This window comes from Hyla sarda, chromosome 12 (assembly GCF_029499605.1).
Source record: "Hyla sarda isolate aHylSar1 chromosome 12, aHylSar1.hap1, whole genome shotgun sequence".
Classification (NCBI taxonomy): Eukaryota; Metazoa; Chordata; class Amphibia; order Anura; family Hylidae; genus Hyla; species Hyla sarda.
The window spans coordinates 31,545,350-31,558,979 of NC_079200.1; the positions used below are offsets into that span (position 1 = coordinate 31,545,350).

General features: G+C 40.7%; 1 protein-coding gene across 6 annotated transcripts in view; it reads left to right on the forward strand.

Annotated features, from left to right (window-relative positions):
- Window positions 1–13,630, forward strand: part of SKAP1 (src kinase associated phosphoprotein 1) — a 430,073-nt gene that overhangs the window by 86,404 nt on the left and 330,039 nt on the right. For all 6 annotated transcript variants that reach the window (XR_008849179.1, XM_056547763.1, XM_056547765.1 and 3 more), the window contains one exon: window positions 11,463–11,576. Coding sequence is in view for 4 of the 6 variants with exons in the window: in XM_056547763.1 (XP_056403738.1) it covers window positions 11,463–11,576 (114 nt within the window). In the remaining 2 variants the exon portion in view is untranslated. The remainder of the gene's footprint in view (window positions 1–11,462; window positions 11,577–13,630) is intronic.

Sequence of the window (13,630 nt, forward strand, 5' to 3'; positions counted from 1 at the left end):
AAACTTCACTTTTATTCCATTGATTAAAAACAGGGTATATCCATAGTGAATAAAAAAAAACAAGAAACACCGACACATTTCAAGCCGAGCATGACTCTTAGTCGTGGCAATATGTTCACGGGTATGTGCCCCTTATATAGTATCAACTTCCAGTGAGCCCAGCGGAAGCCAGCACACGCCGGAACCAGAGGCAACATGACGTGTGCAAGCCAGGCTTCAATTGGAACAAAGCCACAAAACATGGAACTGATCCATGGGTAGATTAGTGTGAGCGCACAGGCTCATTCATAGTGAATCGTAAATGTGAACCGCAACTTATATCCTAAAGTATGAAGGGTGGGGCAGAACAGGTAATAATATTAAGAAGACACCCCAAGGTTACATGCACCAGAGCGCACGATACCATATGCAGGTGTGAACTGCTGCAAACAGTTGTCTATGCAGGTATAGAATCGTGACAATATAGACATACTCATAAACAGAGACAACCAAATGAAGGTCACATTATTAATAAAGAATTATCACTGCAAATAAGAAAAAATAATAGATAATAATGAGTAGACATGTATATATGCCAATAGGTAACAAAATGCAATAAATACTGATGAAGGAATTGCATGTAATGTTTCATTAGAAACTGGGTAAAGTGACAGAAAAACGGGAGAAGAGAAAAAATATTAATAGTAATGTTAATCCCAAGGATATATACACATCCAAGCATTAATTGTACCAATGTGGATTAAAATCCTCAAATCATTATTTAGTAATGAGACAAGTGAAGAATAAATAACAAAAAAACCTAGCTAATTCATATTCAAAAGCAGTATTGGATGACCACCAAATTTGCAGAGGGACAATATTCACATATAGATAGTTGTGTAATGGAGGAAGGAATACCAAATAATAAAGATAATGTTATCGAAAAATGTTTTTTGTTATACATATATATATACTATTATATATGAAATGGTGCTAATATATACACATCAGGTCTTACTTGGTATTCATTCCACAAGGATTACAGGAGTCAAGGGTTAAAATCTTCAAAACCAGAGGAATCGCCCTGGTGATGGTCCCTAAGATGTTTAGTGAAAGTAGATACAGATCGGTTGTTTGTAAGTGCATTACTGGTGCAACGGAAATTTTCTGCAATATGTGTTTTAAGTTTCCTGACCGTGCATCCTTCATACTGTATTTGACATTTGGTACATGTGACCAAGTATACTACATGGATAGAGTTGCCGTATAGAGTATTTTTGTTTAGTTTCTGTAGATGTGAATATGGGAGTATTAGTCATAAGAGTGCAGCAGGTACATTTGGTTGCACTGCAGCGATAACATCTTTTCGTTGCCAATCAATTTGTATTGGATTCCCCTGATATGAATTCACTTGGGGATAGTAAGTCCCTCAAGTATTGTCCCTTTTTGGCTACAAATTCGGTGCCTTTTTGTAATAGACCCGCCAGATCACGATCTTGATGTAAAATTGGCAAGTGCTTACGTAAAATAGAGCAAATGTTCCCAAAGTCACTACTATAATGTGTAGAAAAAGTGGACATATACGGTGAGTTAGCATTGGTGGAAGTAAATGAGGGTTCTTGTAAGCAGGCATCTCTGTCCATCAAATTAATTATACGTTGTGCTCAGTTAAGTGTAGAAGTAGTATAACCTCGTTTCTTAAGACTGCTATTGATGTCTTGGCAAGTTTTACCATATGCCACATGAAATCCATTCATTTTGTGCCCATAGAGGAACATATATGGGTGCATATAAACAAGTCATTGATGTAGTACCTTGTATTTGTGGTCAGTGTATCTGGAAATCACTATCCTCCTCTGTAAATGTTGCAGATTTCTGGCTCCTGTCTTCCTCTCACATGGTTCAGCTGCCACTGCTGTGTTGAGGGAGGCAAAGGAGTGAGCAGAGCAGCCACCATATTTGCTGCTGTTAGGACAGATCAGACTAAAAGAATTGGGTCTGATGACAAAATGAAAGCAACAGAGACCCCCTAGTGGCTGTTTTTTTTAACCCCTTCAGGACTGGACAAATTTAAGTTTTTGCACTTTAGTTTTTTTTCTCATTGCCTTTTCACCCCTTAAAGGAGTTCTCCAACTGAATTTTTTTTCTCCCGCTGTGCCGGGCTGTAAAACTATACATAATAAACTTTCACTTACCTGCCTACGATCCCCCGTTGTTCCGATATCGACGTCCCATTCTCCGGTCTCTGTCTCTTCCACTTCCTGCGGGTCGGTGACTTCACTCTGCGCTCAGCCTATCAGTGACCGCGACGCAACATTGCTGCGGCCGCTGATAGGCTGAGTGCAGAGTGAAGTCACTGACCCGCAGGAAGTGGAAAAGACCGGGACCGGAGAACGGGACGGCGATATCGGAACAAAGGGGATCGTAGGCAGGTAAGTGAAAGTTTATTATGTATAGTTTTACAGCCCGGGCACAGCAGGGGTTAAAAGTTTTAACTTTTTTTTCCCGTTTTGCCGTGAATATTTGGGTAAAATGACTGTCACTGCAAAGTAGAATTGGTGACGCAAAAAATAAGCCATAATATGGATTTTTAGGTGGAAAATTGAAAGGTTTATGATTTTTAAAAGGTAAGGAGGAAAAAACGAAAAGGCAAAAACTGAAAAATCCTGCGTCCTTAAGGGGTTAAAGTCCACAGATTATCGGTATTGGCCCTAAAAAATTGATATCGGTCGATTCCTAGTAGTTTATCTCCCTGGGCATGGACTGAAGAGAAACGCTCGCAGCGTTCTCTCATTCGCAGCGCCCCGGTCAGACCTGCTGACCGGGTGCGCTGCGATATTACTCCCAGCCGGGATGCGATTCACGATGCGGGACGCGCCCGCTCGCGATGCGCATCTCGGCTCCCGTACCTGACCCGTTCCCCGTCTGTGTTGTCCCGGCGCGCGCGGCCCCGCTCCTTAGGGCGCGCGCGCGCCGGGTCTCTGCCATTTAAAGGGCCGCTGCGCCACTGATTGGCGCAGCAGGCCTAATCAGTATTCTCACCTGTGCACTCCCTACTTATACCTCACTTCCCCTGCACTCCCTCGCCGGATCTTGTTGCCATTGTGCCAGTGAAAGCGTTTCCTTGTGTGTTCCTAGCCTGTGTTCCAGACCTCCTGCCGTTGCCCCTGACTACGATCCTTGCTGCCTGCCCTGACCTTCTGCTACGTCCGACCTTGCTCTTGTCTACTCCCTTGTACCGCGCCCATCTTCAGCAGTCAGAGAGGTTGAGCCGTTGCTGGTGGATACGACCTGGTTGCTACCGCCGCTGCAAGACCATCCCGCTTTGCGGCGGGCTCTGGTGAATACCAGTAGCAACTTAGAACCGGTCCACCAACACGGTCCACGCCAATCCCTCTCTGGCACAGAGGATCCACCTCCAGCCAGCCGAATCGTGACACGGATGGTGGATAAGCAGCCCCAAACAAGTTCCAAAGATATTCAAGCTGTCCTGCAGGCTCAGAGAGCATCAGTGTCGGCGCAAATTATCCGTCCACATTTAAATTAAATGAAACGCTATGGCAGGAGACCCAGGAGGACTTCACTGCTGACACAGAGACATAAAAAAGCAAGACTACATTTTGCCAAAGTGAACTTGAGTAAGCCAAAATCCTTCTGAGAAAACGTCTTGTGGACAGTTGAGACCAAGAGAGCTTTTTGGTAAAGCACATCATTCTACGGTTTACCGAAAATGGAATGAGGCCTACAAAGAAAAGAACACAGTACCTACAGTGAGATATGGTGGAGGTTCAATGATGTTTTGGGGTTGTTTTGCTGCCTCTGGCACTGGGTGCCTTGATTGTGTGCAAGGAATCATGAAATCTGAGGATAACCAACGGATTTTGGGTTGCACCGTACAGCCCAGTGTCAGAAAGCTGGGTTTGCGTCCGAGATCTTGGATCTTTCAGCAGGACAATGATCCCAAACATACGTCAAAAAGCACCCGGAAATGGATGGCAACAAAGCACTGAAGAGTTCTGAAGTGGCCAGCAATGAGTCCAGATGTAAATCCCATTGAACACCTGTGGAGACATCTTAAAACTGCTGTTGGGAAAAACGCGCCCTTCCAATAAGAGAGACCTGGAGCAGTTTGCAAAGGAAGAGTGGTCAAAATTCCGGCTGAGAGGTGTAAGAAGCTTATTGATGGTTACAGGAAGCGACTGATTTCAGTTATCCAAAAGGTGTGCAACCAAATATTAAGTTAATGGTGCCAATCATTTTTGGAGTTTGGTTTGCTGTTTTTCCTCCCTTTTAAAGGGGTTCTCCGGTGCTTAGACATCTTATCCCCTGTCCAAAGGATAGGGGATAAGATGCCTGATCGTGGGAGTCCCGCCGCTGGGGACTCCCTTGATCATGTATGCGGCACCCCGTTTGTAATCAGTCCCCGGAGTGTGTTCGCTCCGGGTCCGATTACGGGCGACTACAGGGCCGGCGGCGTGTGATGTCACGCCTCTGCCCCGTGTGACGTCACGCTCCGCATTGAGGGGCGGAGCGTGACATCACGCGGAGGCGTGATGTCACACGCCGCCGGCCCTGTAGTCGCCCGTAATTGGACCCGGAGCGAACACGCTCTGGGGACTGATTACAAACGGGGTGCCGCATACATGATCATGGGCGTCCTCAGCTAAGGGACCGCAATCAGGCATCTTATCCCCTATGCTTTGGATAGGGGATAAGATGTGTAAGCACCGGAGAACCCCTTTAAGGTTTAGTTCCAATACACACAAAGGGAATAAACATGTGTTACTGCAATCCTTTTCTCTGAGAAATACTGATGACTGTATTGATGACTGCTCCAGGGAAAGTACATTAGCACCAGAGCCGTTGCTTCTGATGTATACACAGGTATAAGGCTATCTAAAGGTTGACCACTGCCTTTAGAGTGGTGGCTGGTAACCTAGACAATGAGCTGACAGCAAAGCGGAGAGAAGAAAGGACATATCTTGGATAAATATGTATCTTAGCCTTTAAGTTTACATAGGATCTGTGAGGTGGGAATATCTATTGGTTCACTCTTTATCTGCACAGAAATTTTGCCTGGTTGTGTTCTTTGTTGCTAAGCAACCACCAGGACATATTGGCCACTGCTTAGCAAACTGATTCTTTAATAATTGCAGCAGGAAACCATTTTACTGGTGTCCCCTATTACTTTAACAAGCCAATCTTGAAAATTCATTATATGATAGGTAATGAGATTTAGAATTAAAAATGCAGCATGGGTCTTATTATTTCCTATTGCTTATATATTTTGCCAATATGTTCTGCATTGCTGTACAGAGATTTTCATAACTCATACTAGTTCTTGTCCACAGTGGAGCTCAGAAGCTAAATTTTCTGTCTGCAACAAACACACAGGTCAATTTTATAGGAAGCCAATTAACCTGTCAGTATGTTATTACATTCAGGGGCCCACGGGAAATCCACATATACACAGGGAGAACATACAAACTCCATGCAGATGTTGTATTTAGAATCCATCTTTGCAGGTGTCAGTAGAAGTTCAAGCAGTGAGATGAGGCAGAGGAGCAAGCACTATACGAACTCATAGAAAGTCTGAGACTTTCTATCAATCTATGTACTGTACTTCAGTTTTCTTCAGTGAGTTGAGCAAAAACAAGACCCAATTTTTAATGTTTAGAATAAGAGATTTGGTTGCCATGTTTAAAGAAATTGTTAGAGTATAACACTTTTTTTTATTAACTTGTATGATTACCTGAACTCCTTACTTGAGGGGTATTCTGTTTTTTTTTTTTTTTATTTCACTGGTTTTGTACTTTTTTGGTTTACTTTTTGGCTAAATGTATTTATTTTTAGTGGCCACCTGTACAACTGCATGAAAACTTGATCAAGGGGCTCAGTTAGGGATGTACCGATACTGGACATTATCGGACACCAAATGTCCCCAATACCTAATCCGACACCTGCCAGTGGTACCCCTGCCGGCAGGTATCACAGAGGTGCCCTGTGCATGCTACCGATCTATGCAGTGCTTTCAGCAGCTGAGCGTGCATCATAGCTGTGACCTGTGGCTAATGCCGAACATCAGCAATCGCGGTGATGTCCAGCAATTAACCCTTTAGACGCTGCAATCAAAGTTGATTGCAGCGTCTAAAAGTCGTGAAATTAACTGCCAGTTAGCCCAGGGATGCTGATCGGGATCATTGCAGTGAAATCGCGGTGTCCCGAGCAGCTGAGGGGACGGCCGGAGGTCCCTTACCGTTCTCTGTGCCGTCCGATCGTCCCTCCTATACTGCAGCCAGCCATGGCAGGCAGTAGTAAAGGAGCGCTGATAACACTGATCAATGCTATGCTGTGGCATAGCATTGATCAGTGTATGCAATCTACGGATTGCATGTAATAGTGCCCTATGGGGACAAAAAAATTGTGAAAAAATGTGTCAAAAAATAAAATTAATAATAATAAATTTGCATTAACCCTTTCCCTAATAAAAGTTTGAATCACCCCACGTTTCAAAAAGTTTAAATAAAATAGAAAAAATAATAATAAAAAATAAACCGTGTCACATGACATTAATAAAAAGTATTGGCAAATAGTATCAGCGAGTACGTAACCCCTTCCTGACCTATGATGATGTAACAATACCTCATGGGTCGGGTGAGGGAACCATGAAGCGTGGCCCCGGGTCGGATACGCGCCATAGCCGGCAGTTCCCCGCTGTATGAGCAGTTGACATCTGCCGGTAATGACTGACATCGGAGCTGGCTCCGATGTCCGTCATTGAAATGCTTGAATGGCGTGACCAGTAGCAATCACAGCATTTAAACATTAAATGCCGGTAATCCCTGGGGTCTAGGGGACCCGTCTGCAGCTCTGCAATGTAATTACGGGCTGCAGGTTGGTTGCCGGGGAATAACGGGGACTTACCTGTCCTTCCTGGTCCTCGGTGGATCGATGATTGCTTAAAAGGTTTATCCACCATAAGGTGATTTGAGTACTTACCTGGTAGACAGCAACAGATATGCTTAGAAAGGATTTGTGCTTGTCTTGGTGCTAAATGGCTATGTTGTGAGATTACCATAACGCTGTGGCTATCTTTTTGTGAACTGGGTATTTCCTGTTGGAGTTGTTCTATCAAACTAAAAGTCCCATAGTTCCATGTTGTAACTTTCCTCCCTCTCACACATCAGCCACCCCACCCATTGAAACACAAATGAGCTGCATTCATTCAAAAAAGTGTTTTCTAACCAGGGTGCCTCCAGCTGTTGCAAAAATACAGTTAGTTGCAGAATTATCTCTCTCCCACCCAGCGGTCGCTCCACCCATTGAAGCAAGACAGGTTCCCTTTGCACACCTGACTAGTGATGTAATGTCTCGAGCCACACTGCAACTTGGGAAAACACGGGACCTGAGTAATTTTGTATGCTGTTAAAAATAAATATTGGGGTGAAAATCAGAGAAGAATTGCGAGACCACCATCACACACAGGTACAGACACTATATTATGATCTACACTAACTTTACAGCCCCTGTAGCATAGTGAAATAAAAAAAAACAATTCCTGGAATACCCCTTTGTCAGTAGCTCTTAGCAATCGAGTGCCAAAAACATAGATCAATGTAATGCAATAGCATTACATTGATCTATATAAGCCATCTAATGATAGGCTCCTGGGGGGGCAAAACATTTGTAAAATCCTCCCCCTAATAAAAGTTCAAATCATCCCCCCCCCTTTCTCATTGTTCAAATAAAACACTGTAAAAAAATAATAAACATATTTGGTATCTCTGCGTACGTAATTGTCCAAACTATTAACTTATGGTGTTCGTGCTGCTGCAGAGTGAAAGGTGTAAACGTAAAAAAAATTTACAAACGACCTGGTCACATCACATCCTAGAAAAAACTTGATTAAAAGTGATCAAAAAAGTCACGTGTAATACAGACTAATTGTTGTGTTTCTATTCCAGCCGCAAGTCCCAGCCTGAGTAAGGGTCTTGATAGCATCATAGGACCCATAGGACGTGCAACTGAATAGTTTTTTTCTGAATATCACCAGTTTGAAACTGGCTTAAGGGGGGTTTAACACACAGTGCTCTGCGCTTGTCTACAGGTATTTTGGTCCACTTGTAAGCAAACTGCACCAGCTGTCTCGGGTGTGAAGGGTGCCTTCACCAGACTGCATGTTTTCGCTCCTTCTAAAGATGTTCAATATAATTCAGATCAGGGCTTATAGAAGGACACTTCTATGATTTCTCCAGAATAAAGTAATAAGGCATTTTGCAGTGCAACCTGGTACTAGAGCTACTTAAATTCTTGTACTTAAAAGTTGAAGGGGAGGTTTCATCTACTCTAATTACTCTCTGCTGCTGTCTGTTCACACTTTTGGGGTTGCTGGTGGACGGAACTGTGGTCAGGGGCAGGTAATTTGCTTCTGTGTCTGACAGCTTCCTAGTTAAAGCACTATGCCTGCAGCTAACAGACATGATGCATGTACTGAGATATTCCTAAGCAGGGAGTCTGATGTGTGCTCAGGAGCTCCTCCAATCACTCTACACAGTGACGTCACTACTGCTTCTAAAGCAGAGCTGGTGGACAGGAACCATAACTCTAAACAAAAGAGGAGTTAAGAAGATATATCTACAGAAGCAGCCACGTTTGCTAAATGAATCCAATTGCAAACTTGTTTATGTGCCATAATCTACATGTAAAGACGTGGTTAAAGAGATGGGAATAGCCCTTCAAGTGAATGAATCCAAAGTAATGGTAAAGTTAAACACCTTACATTTTCCTCAAATCAGGGAACTGGAATGTATTGGGCCAAGTCTTAATTTCTCCACCTCTGTCCATCTATTATAGGCCTGTAGTGTAGAACAGGATGCTAAATGGCGTAAATGGGTAGCCCAGTGTTCAGTCTTGTTTTTAACATTGAACCACACACAACAGCTCTGTATTTTGGAGATGATGCATAGCTGTGTTTTTGAGGAAAGCGTAAGGCCTCATGCCCACAAGCATATTTATTGCTTGTATGCGCCTAACTGTGATTTCCATAATATGTAGCCAGCGTTAGTCAATGGAATAATTTATGCATCTGTATGTTTTCACAAGCATATTTTTCCACATGAAGTCGGCATTACTCCCATACACTGCTTAGAAGTAAACTGAGCTTGAAAAAATGGATTAGCATTACAAACCGTATCATAGATCCCTACTTGTAGCTGCAGTGTGGGAGAGACTATAGATGAAAATATGGAGCATTTGTGAATCTTACAGGTGTGAAAGGTCTGTTTAGTCAGTATGCACAGTAACCAGGCAACAAATACTTGCACTTATTCATCTATTATATAACAATTGTAATGTTAAAGTGTCTGTATGGTATTAGATATGTTGACTTATGGCCAAGGCCTTAGAATGTTTGTATCTTGTGGATCCCATTCTGTTTGAGCAGCATTTATTTTCCAGAGTGAAGTGCAGGCTGCAGTTTGTAGTAGAGCTGCAATCTTAGAAACTGTAATAGATTATTGGTCCAGAGCGCCCATCTGATTATATTGTTTTTCCTGTAAGATATAGATCTCCTTGGACTTGAGGAGCGAGGCGGCTAATTAATGAAGGAATTATTCCTGATGTCTTGTAACTCTGTGACTAGGACTGTGGCTGACCACGTCCCCAGCGGATTTCACTATATTCCTTTATATTGGCTCTCAGTCTCTCCCCATCTAATTACAGAAGCACCAGTTGCCAGACCTGTCACCCAAGGTTTGTGCTCCACTGAGAACTTGATCACTGGAGCAAGTTCTTAGCTGTCATCTTAGCATGGATGTATGAGACAAGCCAGGGGTAATGTCTGTTGCTTTGTATCAGTTATGTTATTCCCACAGTAAATGGATATTCATGATCACATTTCTATGGAATATTATCTCACTGGTTAATATACTGTGATGTGTGTCTTTGGTGTGGATTGATGATGTGATAACCATGTTAAGAAATTACTTATATACGCGTGGAGCAGCTCTTGTCGCTGTGCACTAGATGGATCACCACTGCGAGGTGTGTAAAGTAATATTTCCCCATTTTTTTATGACAGGAAATCGAGCTGCTCCACAATTCTTCATTGGAATTTAAAGGAGAGTTATAGTTGAGACATAGGTTGCTTCTGTATAAATAAGGACATTTATGTGAATGCTTTTAAGCCTGCTTGTGAATGGGAACATGTCTGTTGTATTCCTCATTCACCTGGGACTATATATATATATATATATATATATATATATATATATATATATATATATATAGTGCAGTGAATGTGTTTCTTATCCCAGAAGCCACCTACAGGCTATTATCAGTACTGTATCCTAATGACAGATACATATCTAACCAGTACACATGTAGAATACATTATTTTAAAGAAATTCTTGAGTTTCAGCCTTCACCCTTTTACAGTATATGCATTGTGGTGCTCATAAAGAAACGTTAATATGACGCACAATACAACAATGTGCTTTTTTTCATTCACTTGCACATTTCCTAGGAGTCTATAAAACTAAAAGATAACAGAGAAATAGAAATAGTGTGATTATAAATAGTGTGATTATAATAGAGTATATTGCCTAAGTGTTAACCTACCCTAGGAGCTCACTCTGATACTACGATAAACACCCAACGTGCTGTAAGATTTGTGAGTGGTTTGGAAATTTCTATGTTTGTGTGGGTTTCTTCCTGTTAAAGGGGTATTCCAGGAAAAAACTTTTTTATATATATCAACTGGCTCCAAAAAGTTAAACAGATTTGTTAATTACTTCTATTAAAAAATCTTAATGCTTTCAGTACTTATGAGCTTCTGAAGTTAAGGTTGTTCTTTTCTGTCTAAGTGCTTTCTGATGACACCTGTCTCGGGAAACTCCCAGTTTAGAAGAGGTCTGCTATGGGGATTTGCTTCTAAACTGGGCGTTTCCCGAGACAGGTGTCATCAGAGAGCACTTAGACAGAAAAGAACAACCTTAACTTCAGAAGCTCATAAGTACTGAAAGGATTAAGATTTTTTAATAGAAGTAATTTACAAATCTGTTTAACTTTCTGGAGCCGGTTGATATATATATAAAAAAAAGTTTTTTCCTGGATAACCCCTTTAAACCCAGATATACTGATGGTTTATTGTGAGAGATTTATTAAAACTTGTCCAGAAGACAAGTGGTGCAGTTGCCCATGGCAACCAATTAGAGTGCTACTTTAATTTTTTTCAGAGGCCTTATCAAAAATAAAAGAAGCAACTGGTTGCTATGGGTAACTGCACCACTTTTCATCTACACAGGTATTGGTAAATCTTTGCATTGGCTTCAGATTCTGAGGGGATTTGATTATATTGTGTGTACAGTGCTTTGGGATGTGATGGTGCTACATAGGAAAAAGAGTTAAGTACCAATGTTTCTCACAATATATCGTTTTTCCTCTTTCTATTTTTAATAATAAATGTATTATGGTATTTTTCTTAGATGATGAAGGTGAAAGACTCACACAAGGGCAGGACAGCTACGATGATAATCGTAGCCTGAGTCATGGGACAGCCTCCGATGAGGTTTCTCTTCCCTCCGATTACCTAGATGAAGGTAAGTGACATTTGGGCTTCATACATAGAGCTTGTTTATTCTGCTCCTTTCAGTCCCTTTAGATATGGTTTCTTGAGGCTGGTAAGAAAATACAGTGTTTTGCCATACATGTAGAAGTGGTAACCATTGTAAATATGCCAGTTTTTGTGTAAAAAGTTGTATATTCTTGTGCAGTGCTTGTTTATGCAACAAAGGGGGCAGGTATCTAGACATGTGCCTCTAAATAAAACCAGCACATTATACACTGATGGCTTTAACTTAAGTCCGATGTATAAAACACTGGTTATAGTAAAACTCCTTATAGTGTGTACGTAAATATACGTCTAAAAATTATTTTGAGATGAGTCAAAGTTTATCTATTTATGTATTTATTAATTTATTTTTATTCTGTATCAGAACCCAGACTATACATTTAGCATTTCTGTGTCCAGAAGTCTGGCTTTCCAGTGTCTCTGTGGAGCTATATTACTGCAGTTTTTATACACTAGGTTATTTGTCCAAACGTTAGTGTATCGGAAGGGTTACGGTTTCTTAGACAGTTGGGTAATCTTTTAACTACTGAAGTGGTAAAAAAGTAAAAATGTTACAAAAATGGCACTTCACCAACCGGCCATCCAGATGTCTGCTTTAGCTGCTTGTTCTCATTTCCTCTGCTATCTGGGTTGCGTTGTATGGTTAAAGTGGTTCTTTAATTACGAGCATCAAGCACATAATTGAAGTTGTTTAGTATACGACAATGAATGAGAAGTGAATGAGTTTGGTTTTTATACCTCATAAATGGCAAGTAAAAAAAAAGTATATTGCCTGGGGTCCTGACGTGTCTTGTGCTTATTTTTAATGCTTTAAAGCACAACTTTTTTATTTTTTTATTTTTTATTTGACAAACACTAAACTCTGTGAAGGTAGCTTTATTTAGTAGAGAACAAGATATGTAGTGCCCCCTAGTGGAGGTAAGAAAAAATACATTCCACATAAAGATAATACGGTAAAACAGGCAGTCATTGTATTTTCTTCAGGCGATAACACAAGAATAATTAAATTGACTCTGAATGGCTTATTATTTTGTAGAAGACCAAAATATTTCATTATGCTTAGCATCAAACATAGTTAGAAAAAGAAAAAGAAGAAAAAAAGTACATCTTTATTGATGCCTTAAACACACATAGCAGCAGCATTTTGGCCCATGCAGGAGTCTAGTGAAACACCTAATATTTTATCATGCTCATTATTATTATTATAATCATACTATATTTATTTATTACTTTTATTCCTAATATTCAATAGTGACTTATTTTAGTCAAAATAAAAATTGTCCTATTCCCAAACTTTAAAGTAAACTCGCCCAGCATTGTCAGAGTAATAGCCTGTTATCACAGCTATGTCCACACGCTATACATTTTCATCTGTAACAACATTTGCGTGGCATTTGTATGTTTTCCTTATGTTTGCTTGGGTTTTCTCTCACATACTGATAGGTTAATAGGGACTTTAGATTGTGAGCCCAAATGGGGACAGGAACCAACATAAGTGATGACAAGCTCTATACAGTGCTGTAGTTTATGTTGGCACTTTATAAATGAAATTTAAATTATCTAATAAAATCTATTTATATTATGCTTTTGTTTAGTTTTTATTCTATTCAGATAAATGTTTTGTACTATAGATGTCAACTTAAATATTCAAGTCGTCAATAGTAATAATATATGTTAAATATTTGTACACAGCCAGAATGTACATAAATAATTAGGTTGCTCTCTCATTTGCTTTGCTACATCTAATAATAATCTGCTGCCTTGCCGCAGATCCATGCCTCTTATAATTGAATTCCCTATGTAATAGTGAGCATTAGTCAGATAGGAGAGAGGAGCGTGAATATGTCCACTGGACTCCACTAGTATTCTCTGAGTTAATTGAATTAAGTGATTTCACATGTGGAATGTAAATATACAGGAGAGTTAACCTCCTAGCCCCTTACCCGTCTCTCATTTTTTAGTTGTATGTTCGTTATTTGACTTATCAGAACCTTTTATTTGTGACCCGACGATAAGAACTTT